The following is a 14,124-nucleotide window of genomic DNA, read 5'->3' on the forward strand; positions in this document are numbered from 1 at the left end:
AGTCTCTGTAATGTGCTCAGAGATACAGAAGCATCTGGGAGCACTCTGGTTCTCTGAGTACACGATTTTACGAATGCTTTTGGTTCCCTTATCCGTTTGCTGGCTACGTTGGAGTTGCATAGCCGTGGTATTAGTCTTGATGTAGTTTCCTCATTATATTATATGTATAGGCATCTAAAGGATCGTTTGAAGCTGGAAAATGTACTTTCAGATAGTCAGTTTCCTGTATTCGTTGGAATAAAGCATGGAGCCATCACATCAAAAATCCGTGCCGGTCAAGAGCTAGTCTTCAATAGAGTTTTGAGAACTTGTCTGATAGATATCTACAAATAGGATCAAGTATGAATGCTGCGAAGTCCCAAGTCATCTTCTTTAATTTTTACGGTAGTTATGTGCCCAATAATATCCGTCTAGGTGGTAGTGAGGTGGCACCCACCACTGTACTCACATATTTAGGTCTACCGATCGAGTCTTCGATTCAGAATACACGGAAGCTTTGACTTTGGAATGCTAAACGCAAACTTTGAACTACTTATGCTTGTATGGTTACGTAGCAACTTAATCTTGAACGGAAAGCCCTTTCTAGATTATATAATAGTGTGGCTCTCCCGCATATTCTATGTTTGACCCTATTTTGGGATATTTCTACGGAATCTGATAAGCGAGGGTTGCGAAAGTGCTATTTTAAACACGTGCAGTTTTTGCTTTAGGCCGCTTGGTGGTTAAAGAATGGGTACATCGTTAACCGTTTAGGTTTGGTGGAACCCATTCAGGTCGGGAATGAAGTTATGCTTTTGTGTTTACGTCGCAACTTAATCTTGAACGGAAAGCCCTTTCTAAATTATATAACAGTGTGGCTCTTCCACATATTCTATGTTTGACCCTATTTTGAGATATTTTTACGGAATCTGATAGGCGAGGGTTGCGAAAGTGCTATTTTAAACACGTGCAGTTTTTGCTTTAGACCGCTTGGTGGTTAAAGAATAGGTACATCGTTAACCGTTTAGGTATGGTGGAACCCATTTAGGTCCCAACAGTATAAGAAACTGAGTAACAAGCCTTCTTCTCACACGTGGTAGGGCTTACTATTTTAGTTGTGGTAGCATTGGCAATTCGTGTATATATTTATGACATGCTTGTTTTGTTTTCCTTTCTTTTTCTTTTATTGAACTCCATAGTTTTTGTTTTTCTTTATAGGTAGGAAATAAAGAATATACATTCATTCATTTAAAATTTGTTACCACAAATTATTTGATTTCACTCACTTTTATTCATTGAATGGTGTCTTGGAATCTCTTTAATACTTTACATCTTCTAATTTCGGTTTTTCACTTTGCCCATAGTTCTTACAAGTTCAACAAGCTTCAATTAGTTTTCAGTTATATGGAGAATTCTCTATTCATATGGAGAATTTGTTTCAGTCACATGGAAAAGTCATTTTCAGGCTTATTTGTTAAGCATGGCGAGCGGAAATTTCTTCATGATCTGTCTGTTTGACCGCGTTGAAACTGCCTCGGATTTTGTTACTTTTGTTGCACTGGCAACCTTGATCCGATTTCCAGAAAATTTTCAAAATTGAAAAACGTTTCTTACCAAAATGAAGGCTAGATCTGTAATTAGTGTAAGTAAAGTTTGGCAGGTTCTAGTTAATTTGTTCTATCGGACGTATTATTTAATAAAATATTCCTTGCAGAATATTAGTTGTGACTTAGACAAATCCTAAGGTTTCCTTCAATAAGATTTTGCTTGGACCTCTTCAGCTAGCATAGGCTGTGAACTGTGATGTAATTTTGTCAATCCTGGGGTGTGTGTGTGTGTAAAGTTGGAGCCACTTTTCCCGAATCAAGTGGAAATGACAGTGAAAAATCAGCTATATAGTACCATAAAGGCAGGTGATGCTTGAAGTCTGGTTCTCTGGATGCTTGAATTAGGGGGCTATGTAGGGTTGCCAAAACCTTTAGGGACAAAAGTGTCCAAATCAGCCAAAAAAGGATACTTTTAGTGTCCTTCTAGAAAATTACCCAATATACAGGGTTGCAAATATGAATTTTAAAACTCTGTGAAAAAAGTGCCAAAAAACCTGTGAAATTTGTCCTTTTTAGTTCTGCTACCTAGTGGTCTGTTACCTGCATGAGTTCTGCAGGTATTTCCAGCTTTGACATTAATGCTACCTATAGCCTAAATTAAGTTTAGTGCTAGTTCAATTTGAAGAGATGGCAGAAAAAAACCACCATGAGAATGTCAACAGAGCAAAATTTTATATCAATTATTGATACAGCTACCTACCTTAGTCAAAAAGTAAAGAACGAATCATAGAGATTCATTTTCACTTTGGCATTTTCAGAAGTTATATGAAAAAGATGTGAGTCATTGATCTTTGGTAGCTATTAAGGATCTTTTGGTGTGACAAGCTCTGAACAGTTGTAGCAACAAAATATCTATTTTGACCTATATGGTTGTAAAGTTAAACAAAAGATGCCAATCACCTTAACCACTCAGCCAACTGGTTGGTCAAGTGGTTAAAATCATTTAACACCTCCTCTATCTTGCCATTTTCTGAACATTTAGAAGTAGCCCTGAGCAAAAGTGACATTTTTGAGAACTAAAAAAGTGAGAAGACAAGGCCAGTTAAAATAAATTTGCTTGAGTTATACTCAATAGAAACTGGTGACCAGCATTTGACAAAAAAATCACAGCTGAAAGTATAGAATATAAAACAGAAACATTTGCTAGTGGCTATAAATAAAATTGAGCTGCAACACAGCTTTTCTGTGAAAATCCGTTCTTTCTATGAAAGCAGTGTAATAATAGCCATATGCAAATGGCTAGACACCACAGGGATTTATGCAGAACACACCAGCAGGGAATGGCCATTCACTTCTTCTTTCCAGCCTTCTCAGCAGCCTTGGTGACTTTGCCATCAGCAGTAGGTGGGTCCTTGAAGTTGATCAACTTGATGACAAATGTCAACCATAAGTTAGAAGAAAAAGATGGATTTGATAGTTCTAGCATACCACATTGGTTAAGACTTTAGGTCCTATTTGGTTGATAAATGGAAGTACTCTGAAAATGGAAACAATGCATTCTCTGAAAGTGGTTGAAAAGTCCTAGATCAGTTCCAAGAGACAAGTAACAGCCATTATTGATTTAAACTCACCTGAAGGGGTTTTCAGTTGGGTGGCTGGATGGCATCAAGAGCCTCTAGGAGGGTCTTGCTATCAGCCTTGCATTCTTTGCACTCAATGGCCCACCCATTGTAACATGGAAGTCTGTCAGATGGCTCCAACATGTAGTCTCTATGCCAACCAGAAATTGGGACAAAGACAACAGATGCTGGGTTGTAGCCAATCTTCTTGATGTAGGTGGAAACTTCTTTCTTGATTTCCTTGAAACAAGCCTAGGAGAAGATGTCCCATGAAGAAAAATTTTTGAATTGAAGATCTCATTTCAGGATTTAGATGTGGAAAACATAGTTGGAAATGAAGATGTGCTTTGTTTGCAGGAAAAATGAACTAAAAGGATACAAAAAAGGGTGGAGGAGGGGAATCAAAGAAAGACAAGAGAAAGAAAATAGAAGAGTAACATCAGATTTAATAGAAAGAGTATCAGAGACAAAGAGTAACATTAAGCAAATAGAAGAATAACATCAGAGCAAACATTTTGGACAATTGGAATTCTCTCCCTGACTCAGTAGTCTAAGCTGACATAATTAATGGATGCAGAAATGGACTTGATTGATTTGGAAAGGTCTGTTGACAAAAAAGGCTTTAAATGGTTTTCTTGTAACTCCAGGGCTGGATTTATGTTCTTCCTTTTCCAGTATTAATTAAAAAAAACTTTCTGAAAAATAAGTTTTTCAAAGAAAAGAAAAGGCCCTTTTAAAGTTAACCTCAGGAGATACAAATAAATGTTAAAATTCAAACTCAAAAAAAACAGAAATTGCTATTAAAGAATAAATGAAACCCAAAACAAACAGAAATTAAATAAACAGTCAAAGCAAAAAACATACAACAAGTAATAATATAAATGAATAAATAGATCTTAAAGCAAGTAATGCTTAGACTGAATATGAAAATCAAGCTTAAAACAAAAACAAATATTTTCCTATTAAAGTATAAATGAAACTTAAAACAAACACAAATTAAATAAACAATCAATGTGAACAAACATACAATATATATTAATGTAAATGAATAAATAAATCTTAAAAGGAGTGAAACTTAAATTGAATATGCAAATCAAGTTTGAATCGAATAAAAATAACTACAAACAAGAGTTTGGGTATTGTCTCACTGCAGAAGCCTAAAACCTACTGCATCATTGGCGCTTTACTGAAAACAATTCTTTGAAATATTTTCACTTTTGTAACTTTAAGAAATCAAAAATTAATTAAGATTTTAGGGAATAAATATCAGTATATGTATATTAAATTGACAATGCACATTTCTTTTACAGTAAACTCATTTGAATTTTTTTTCAGTAAAGTACAAATTATATTCTGGCTTTTAGAAAGCATAGGGGTTTTGAACCCTACTCACATTAATTTATGCTCGTTTGAGTTTGACTCTAATATTTATTTTAATTTTTGTTCATTTTGGGTTTCATTTATTTATTGATACTGATTTGGGGCAGTTGTATGCTTGGTAGATTATATGATAGTCCGGACACCAGGTGTTGAAAATGTGAACCATACCACGACAGAATGGGTCTGCTATGAGAATTAGCCTACTCTCCACCCCCTAAATTGACCATGCGGATTCAAAAATACCAATGGCACTTGCTTGCAAGTGGTGGAACACTCCGAAACTTGACATTTTATTATATTTTGATGTTTCATGCAATAAAAAGCATATTCCACAAAGTTTGAAGTGCAGTTTTCCGCTAAAATATAAATACATATAAGCCATATAATGTTCTAATAACAAAATAACACGATTAGTTACAAAAAATGGAATATTAAAAAAAAAAAAATGGCAAAACTATATGAGTCTTGAACTATATGAGTCAAAATCAAATTGAATATTAGATATATAATGATATTAATTGTTGACAGATCCATCAGTTCAAGATTTTTTTTCACTGTAATTTTTATTTTCATTTTCAATGTTGTAAGAACTGGAAAATAATAAATTTGTAATATACGAGTAATTCGTTTTCAGTGAAGCACCAATGACGCAGAAGGCTTTAGGTTTTTACAGTTAAAGAAGGGGGCAGTATCCAAATTTTGCTTGTCATGAAACTATATTTGTCTTGACCAATCTTGAAAAGAACTAATAAATTAAACTGAATATTTGATGCATAATGATATTAATTGCTAAAAGCTCATCAGTTCAAAATTTTACTGTAATTTTAATATTTATTTTCAATATTAAATACAAAAGAAAACATTTGTAATATTATTCGTTTTCAGTAAAGCGCCAATGACGCAGTAGGTTTTAGGCTTCTGCAGTGAGGTGATACCCAAACTCTTGTTCGTAGTAATTTTTATTCGATTCAAACTTGACTTGCATTTGCAATTTAAGTTTTACCTGTTTTAAGATTTATATATTCATTTACATTAATATATATTGTATGTTTGTTCGAATTGATTTTTTATTTAATTTCTGTTTGTTTTGAGTTTTATTTATACTTTAATAGCAAAATATTTTTTTTCGTTTTAAGCTTGACTTTCATATTCTACCTAAGTATTGCTCGCTTTAAGATCTATGTGTTCATTTATATTATTACTTTTTGTTTGTTTTTTGCTCTGGTTGTTTATTTAATTTATGTTTCTTTTGGGTTTCATTTATTCTTTAATAGTAATTTCTGGTCATTTTGAGTTTGAATTTTAACATGTATTTGTACAAACTGATATTAAGATTAAATTGACGTTTACTTTTATTTGAAAAACTCTTTTTTTGGAAAGTTTTTTTTAAATTAATTTTTGTACGTTTTTGATTGAAAAAGTTATCCCGTTTTTATGGCATGGGGGGGGGGGGGGTGCTTACTGGCCAAGTAGTCCTTACCTTTAAAATCAAATAAAGTAATTTCATGTTAAATCGATTTTGTATTTTTTAAAATTCTATTACCTCTTTGATAAAAACCTTATATATGAACAATAGACAGCTTGCATAACTTGTGGACAGCAATTGACAACAATGATTGGATTGAAAAAATAGCTCCAATAAGGGGGTTTAGACCATTTCACTATTGGAAATTCAAAGGGCTAGTGCCCTTTTCAATAGTTGAAAGTGATTGGAGGGCAACAATCCCCCCCCCCCCCCAATCCCACCATTCCCCAAAACAGATCCAAATCAAAATTTTTAGATAGCCATTTTGTTCAGTCTTGATCATTTCCAGATCGAAAATATTTTTTTGAGGAGGACACTACCCCAAAACCCTCGGGGCAAGGGTTTTAAGTTATGCCCTGGGGGCATAAGCTGAACAAAATGGCTATCTCAAAATTTTGATTGGACAGCGTAGTTGATTTCCAGATAGAAAATATATTTTTAGGAGGATACTCCCCCACAATCCTTAGGGCAAGGGTTTTAAGTTATGCCCTGGGGGCATATAAGGTTTTTCTAGAAGGTGTTGTCGTAGAAACTTCAAATCAGGATCATTCGATCGAAAATTAAAGGGCTAGTTTCCTTTTTAATAGTCAAAAGTGGTTTGAGTGCAGCTAGCCCCCTCCCCCCACTCCCATAATTTTCCCAAACACATCCAATCAAAATTTTGAGATAACCATTTTGTTCAGCAAAGTTGATTTCCAGATAGAAAATATGTTTTTGAGGAGAACAATCCCCCACAACCCACAGGACCAGTGTTTTAAGTTATGACCTGGGGGTATATAAAATTTTTATTGAAGGCGTTGTCGTAGAAACTTCAAAACAGGCTCGTTCGATTGGAAATTAAAGGGCTAGTGCCCTTTTTAATAGTCGAAAGTGATTGGAGTGTAACTAGCCCCCCCTCCCCACGCCGATCATTTCTCCAAACACATCCAATCAAAATTTTGAGATAGCCATTTTGTTCAGCGTAGTTGATTTCTAGTTAGAAAATATATTTTTGAGGAGGACACTCCCCCACTACCCTCAGGGCAAGGGTTTTAAGTTATGCCATGGGGGCATATAACGTTTTTATAGGACGCGTTGTCATTGAAACTTCAAAAAAGGTTCATTCGATTGGAAATTAAAGGGCTAGTGCCCTTTTTAATAGTCCAAAGTGATTGGAGTGTAACTATCCCCCCCCCCCCCCCCCCCCCCCCCACACTGATCATTTCCCCAAACACATCCAATCAAAATTTTGAGATAGCCATTTTGTTCAGAGTAGTTGATTTCCAAATAGAAAATGTATTTTTGAGGAGGACACACCGCCAAAACCCTCGGGGCAAGGGTTTTAAGTTATACCATGGGGGCATACAAGGTTTTTATAGAAGACGTTGTCGTAGAAACATCAAAAAAGGCTCATTCGATTGGAAATTAAAGGGCTCGTGCCCTTTTTAATAGTCGAAAGTAATTGGAGTGCAACTAGCCCCCCCCCCCGACGCCCATCATTTCCCCAAACACATCCAATCAAATTTTTGAGATAGCCATTTTGTTCAGCGTAGTTGATTTCCAGATAGAAAATATGTTTTTGAGGAGGACACTTCCCCACAACCTTCAGGGCAAGGGTTTTAAGATATGACCTGGGGGCATATAAGGTTTTAAAGAAGGTGTTGTCATAGAAACTTCAAAAAAGGCTCATTTGATTGGAAATTCCAAGGGATAGTGATATGCCCTGGGGGCATATAAGGTTAATATAGAAGGCGTTGTTGTAGAAACTTCAAAACAGGCTCATTCGATTGGAAATTAAAGGGCTAGTTCCCATTTTAATTGTCGAAAATGATTAGAGGGCAACTAGCCCCCCCCCACGCCCCTCATTCCCCCAAACACATCCAATCAATATTTTGAGATATACATTTTGTTCAGCGTAGTTGATGTATAGATAGAAAATATATTTTTAAAGAGGATACTCCCCCACAACCCTCAGGGCAAGGGTTTTAAGTTATGCCCTGGGGGTATATAAGGTTTTTATAGAAGGCATTGTTGTAGAAACTTTAAAATAGGCTGATTCGATTGGAAATTAAAGGGCTAGTGCCCTTTTTAATAGTCAAAAGTGATTGGAGTGTAACTAGCCTCTCCCCCCCCACGCCTATCATCCCCCCGAACACATCGAATCAGAACTTTCAGATAGCCATTTGTTTCGGCGTTGTTGATTTCCAGATAAAAATATATTTTCGGGGAAAACACACCCCGCCAGCCCTCAGAGCAAAGATTGTGATTTATGCCTCGGGGTCATGTAGGGTTTTTATAGAAGATGTTGTCGTAGAAATTTCAAAACAGTCTCATTCGATTGGAAATTCAAGGGCTAGTGCCCTTTTTAATAGTCGAAAGTGATTGGAGTGGAAATAGCTCCCCCCCCCCCGACGCCCATCGTTTGCCCAAACACATCCCATCGCAATTTTGAGATTGCCATTATGTTCAGCGTAGATGATTTCCAGATAGAAAATACGTTTTTGAGGAGGAAACTCCCCACAACCTTCAGGGCAAGGGTTTTAAGATATGACCTGGGGGAATATAAGGTTTTTATAGAAGGCGTTGTTGTAGACACTTCAAAAAAGTCTCATTCGATTTGAAATTCAAAGTGCTAGTTCCCTTTTAATAGTTGAACTTGTTGTGTGGTAAACTATCCCCCCCCCCACGCCCCGCCTTTTCCCCAACCCATCCCCTCGAAATTTGGTGTTAGCTATTTTTTTCAGTGTAGGTGATGTACTTATAGAAAATATGTTTTTGAGGAGGACACGCCCCCACAACCCTCACGGCAAGAGTTTTAAGTTATGCCCTGGGGGCATATAAGGTTTTTATAGAAGGCGTTGTCGTAGAAACTTCAAAAAACGCTCATTCGATTGGAAATTCAAAGGGCCAGTGCCCTTTTTAATAGTCAAAAGTGATTGGAGGGCAACTAATCCCCCTATCACGCCCACCTTTTCCCCAAACACATCCATTCAAAATTTTGAGACAGCCATTTTATTAAACGTAGTTTTAAGTTCTGGAAATTAGGTCTTTGAGGATGACAACTCCCCCACAGCCCTCAGGGCAAGAGTTGTAATTTAAGGATTCTCCGAATCCTTCCTATTATTTCTTATGGAAGGGATGCTCGTATAAACTTTGGAGAGGTCTCATTTGACTGAAAATTGAAAGTTCTGGTTCACTTGTTGAGAGTCAAAAGAGATTGGAGGGTGACTAGCCCCCCCTCCTCCATGCCCTAAATGCATCAGATTCCATCCCCAAAGGCATTCCATCCCCAAAGGCATCTGATCAAAATTTTGATCTGGCCATTGGGCCTAGCATAGTTGAAAAACCTTGTAACTATGTGTCTTGGGGTGATATACCCCTTCAGCCCCTGGGGAAATCTCTGTAAATTAGCAATTTCCCAATTGCTTACATATAATTTTTGTTATTCAGAAATATATAGAAATTTTGGGTGGAAATTTTCCATAGGGAGAATTTTACGCAAGGGGGGGGGGGGGGATTTCACAGCATAACTTGAAAGGTAATTAAAAGTTGAAAAAAAACTAAGTTTTTCAACTGAAAGTAAGGAGCAACATTACAACTTAAAATAAACAGAAAATATTCCATATATGAGGGGATAGCCCCCTCCTTCATACCTTGTTCTTTATGGGTAAGTTTGACTTTTTGTCCCAATTCTCTAAGAATAACTGCTGAAACACAAGGGTAATTTAATTAGGATAAGAATCTTTTTTAAAACACTTAGCATAACAAGCAAGATATTAAGGAGGGGGCAGCCCCCCTTATATATGGAATAATTTCTGTTTGACTTTTAATGTTGCTCCTTACTTTCAGTTGAAAAACTTGTTTTCTTTTATATTTAATTAACTGGTTAAAATAGTTTATTTAGCAGTAAAAGTAAGCATGAAAACAGCAAAGAAACAAATAGCAAGAAACTGTGAAAATTATAAAGTTTTTGACCAAAACCAGCGATGTTTGGAATATTCAAAGACATTTATTTAAGTCATATTTGATAATAATGAAATAAGTATTTTGTTATTACTATAACGAGTTTAGAAAGGGACTATGTTTACAATACTACCTTGTAAATATAATAATTATACCTGTTGAAAGTTGCTTTGACAGAGTTAGGATAACAATATTTTTTTTTTTTGTTGGCTTGAATGTGCATAGATTACAACAAAAATCAAACTTATTAAACTTCTTGATTGGCTATTTTCGTGTTACTGCAAAATTTAAAATTGCATTTATCTTAATTAGAGCTTGTGCTTTTCTTCAAGACATAATGAATGTGAAATTTCATAATTGAACCATTATATGACTGCAATAAGACTTGTCACTGGAATTATTTCTTTGCTTAGCCAGCATTAGTATTTTATTAGAATAAACCAAATATGAATTAAGATAATAATGAATATATCTATATACTAATTTTATTGAAGGAAACCTAAAAAGTGTATTCCATAAGAACTTTTATTATGTATATTTTGAATTTGCCCTCTATAATTCATGGCATTTATTATATTTATTAATTAACTAAAATTAAAATATTTTACTTCAGATAATTCAGGTAAGAGTCAGAGGTGACACTATAGTATTGCCTACAGTAAAGGCCATATGACTCCAATGTTTTATTTTTTTCTCAGAGATACTTCATATGGATGGGATGTTTGTATAAACTTTGAATGGGGCTCATTCAATTGGAAGTTCTAGTGCCCTTTTTAAGAGTCAAAAGTGATCAGAGGGCAACCAGCCCCTCCCATTTCTTTTTTCCCCAAATGTATTCAATAAAAATTTCGAGATAGCAATTTTGCTAAAAATAGTTCAAATATTAGATACCATAACAAAAACTCCAGCGTTGACACAACCCCCCCAGGGTCCAGGGGCAGGCGTTAGTTATGCCCTGGGGGCACATATTGTTCTTATGGAAGGAATGCTTGTATAAAATTCAGAGAGGGCTCATTTGATTGTAAATTGAAAGTTCCAGTTCGCTTTTAGAGTCAAAAGAGATCAGAGGGCAACTAGCCCCCCATGCCCTTTTTCCACAAACCCATCCTATAAAAATTTTGAGATAGCCATTTTGTTAGAAATTGTTCACATACTAGATAACAAAAACTCCTGGGTCAGCACAAGCCCCCAGAGCACAGGGGAAAGTATTTTAATTTATGCCCCAGGGGTATATAAGGTTTTTGTGTAATGATAGGCCATATAAACTTCTTCGGTGGCTCATTTGACTGGAAATTGAAAGTTCTTGTTGCCTTATATGAGTAAAAAGAGATCAGAGAGCATCTTCCCCCCCCCCCCCCACACACACCCTTGTTTCTCCAAATGTATCTGATCAAAATTTTGAGATTGCCAGTTTGTTTAAAATAGTCCAACAATCAGATAACAAAAATTTTGGGGTCAACATACCAACCACTCCCCCCCCCCAGATCCCGGGGGATGGGTTGTAACTTATGCCCTGAGGGCATATACAATTTTTACGGAAGAAGAGGTTGTATAAACCTTGGAGAGGTCAAATGATTCGAAATGAAAGTCCTAATTCCCTTTTTAAGAGTCAAAAGTGATCCAATGGCAACTAGCCCCCAATCCTCTTTTCCCCAGTTGTATCTGATCGAGTTTTTATACAGACATTTTGTTCAAAATATACCAAAGATGATATAACAAAGACTCCAGGGATAATACAGCCCACCAAAACCTGGGGGCAAGTGTTTTAAATTATGCCCAGGGGGCATATAAGGTTTTTTTTTTTATCGAAAGGGCGGTTGTATAAATTTCAAAGAGGGCTCATTCAATTGTAAATCAGAATTTATTGAGCCCTAATTAAGAGTCAAGAGTGATTGGATGGCAATTAGCCCCCCGGACCTTTCACCCCCCCCCCCAAATGTATCCAATCAAAATTTTGAGATAGCAATTTTGTTCAAAATAGTTTAAAGATCAAATAACAAAAACTCAGGGGTCAACTAAATCCCTCTAAAGCCCACGGGGAAGTGTTGTAAGCTATGCCCCAGGGGTAGATAAGGGTTTACGCAAGGGGTGGCTGTATAAACATCAGAGGTGGCTCATTTGATTGGAAATTTAAAGTTCTAGTTACCTTTTTAAGAATCATCAAAAGTGATCAGCACACATATACCCCCTCTCCACATCCTCTTTTCCCTGCATCCAATAAAAATTTTGAGATGGCTAAATAGTCCAACAATCAGATGATAAAAACTTTGGGGTCAACATAGTCCCCCCCTCCCAAACCTGGGGGAAGGTTGTAATTTATACCCAGGGGACATATAAAGTTTTCATGGAAGAGGCTGTCGTATAAATTTTCAAGGGGACTCGAATGATTAGAAATTTAAAGTTCTAGTTCCCTTTTTAAGAGTCAAAAGTGATCTGATGGCAACTAGCCTCCTCCATTTTTTTTCCAAACCCATCAGAGAAAAATTTTGAGATAGCCATTTTATTGAAAATAGTTCCATCAGATAAAAAAAACTCTGGGGAAAACACAACCCCAAGAGCCTGGTGCCAAGGGATTTAAATTATGCCCCAGGGGCATATATGTTTTTTTTCCAGTCAGATTTTCAAGAGTCGAAATTGATTGGAGGGCATCTACCCCCCCCCCCCCCCCCAACACACACACCCTCTTTTCCTTAAATGCATCTGACCAATTTGAGATAAGAATTTTCTTTGAAATAGTCCAACGATCAGATCACAAAACTTCGGAATCGAAATACCCCCCCCCCCTTAATCAGGGGAACTAAGGGTTGTAACTTGTGCGCGGGGGCATATATGGTTTTATGGAAGAGGTGGTCGTATAAACTTCGGAGAGACTCAAATGATCAGAAGTTCACAGTTTTAGTTCCCTTTTTAAGAGTCAAAAATGATCTGATGGCAGCTACAATCCCCCCTCCCCACCCCACCGACTCTTTCCCCAAATGAGTCAAATCAATTATTTTATGTAGCAGTTTGGTTAAAATTAGACAAAAATAATATAACAAAACTTCAGGGATAATACAACCCCCCCCCCCAGAACCTGGGGGCAAGCGTTTTTAGTTATGACCCTGGGGCATATAACTTTGAAGGGGACTCAAATGATTAGAAATTTAAGGTTCTATTTCCCTTTTTAAGAGTCAAAAGTGATCCGATGGCAACTAGCCTCCCCCACTTTTTTCCCAAACCCATCAGATAAAAATTTTGAGATAGCCATATTATTGAAAATAGTTCAATCATCAGATAACAAAAACTGTGGGGTCAACACAACCTCAAAGCCTGGTGCCAAGGGGTTTAAATTGTTTTGTTCCAGTTAGATTTTAAAGAGTCGAAATTGATTGGAGTAAATCTACCCCCCCCCCACACACACACCCTCTCTTCCTTAAGTGCATCTGATCAATTTGATATATGAATTTTCTTTGAAATAGTCCAACGATCAGATAACAAAAACTTTGGGATCAAAATACCCCCCCCCCTCCTCCCCAGAAATCAGGGGAACTAGGGTTGTAACTTGTGCCTGGGAATATGTAAGGTTTTATGGAAGAGGTGGTCGTTTAAACTTCGGAGGGGATTCAAATGATTAGGATTTAAAAGTTTTGTTTCCCTTTTTAAAAGTCAAAAGTGATGTGATGGTAGCTAGGCCCTCCCACCAGCCCTTTTTCCCCAAATGCGTCAAATAAAATTTCTTATATAGCAGTTTTTTTTTTCAAATTAGACAAAAATCATATAACAAAAACTCCAGGGATAACACAACTCCCCAGAACCTGGGGGCAAGTGTTGTTAGTTATGCCCCTGGGGTATGTAAGGTTTTATGGAAGGGATGGTATTGTAAACTTCAGAGGGGGCTCATTCGATTGTAAATCAGAATTTCTAGTGATGTTTTTAGGTCAAAAGTGATCAGAGGGCAACTAGATCCCCACCCTCTGCAAGACTGTTTTTTTCCCCAAATGCATCCAATCAAAATTTTGTGATAACCATTTTGTTCAAAACAGTTTAAAGATAAATAACAAAAACTCCAGGGTTGATACGACCCCTTAAAGCTGGGAGGCAAGAGTTATAAGTTATGCAATAGGGGCATATAAGGTTTTTATGTAAGGATGGG

The 14,124-nt window shown here is 36.5% G+C and overlaps 1 protein-coding gene across 1 annotated transcript in view; it reads left to right on the forward strand.

Moving 5' to 3' along the window:
• Positions 1-1,539: 1,539 nt before the first annotated feature.
• The window catches only part of Idh3b (isocitrate dehydrogenase [NAD] subunit beta, mitochondrial), a 302,997-nt gene continuing 290,412 nt past the window's right edge, over positions 1,540-14,124 (forward strand). The window contains exon 1 of the mRNA XM_089093086.1: positions 1,540-1,621. Within this exon, the coding sequence (XP_088949212.1) occupies positions 1,598-1,621 (24 nt within the window). The 5' untranslated portion in view covers positions 1,540-1,597. The remainder of the gene's footprint in view (positions 1,622-14,124) is intronic.

This window comes from Artemia sp. Qi Xiang Cuo, chromosome 8 (assembly GCF_049724085.1).
Source record: "Artemia sp. Qi Xiang Cuo chromosome 8, ASM4972408v1, whole genome shotgun sequence".
In the NCBI taxonomy this organism is placed as follows: Eukaryota; Metazoa; Arthropoda; class Branchiopoda; order Anostraca; family Artemiidae; genus Artemia; species Artemia sp. Qi Xiang Cuo.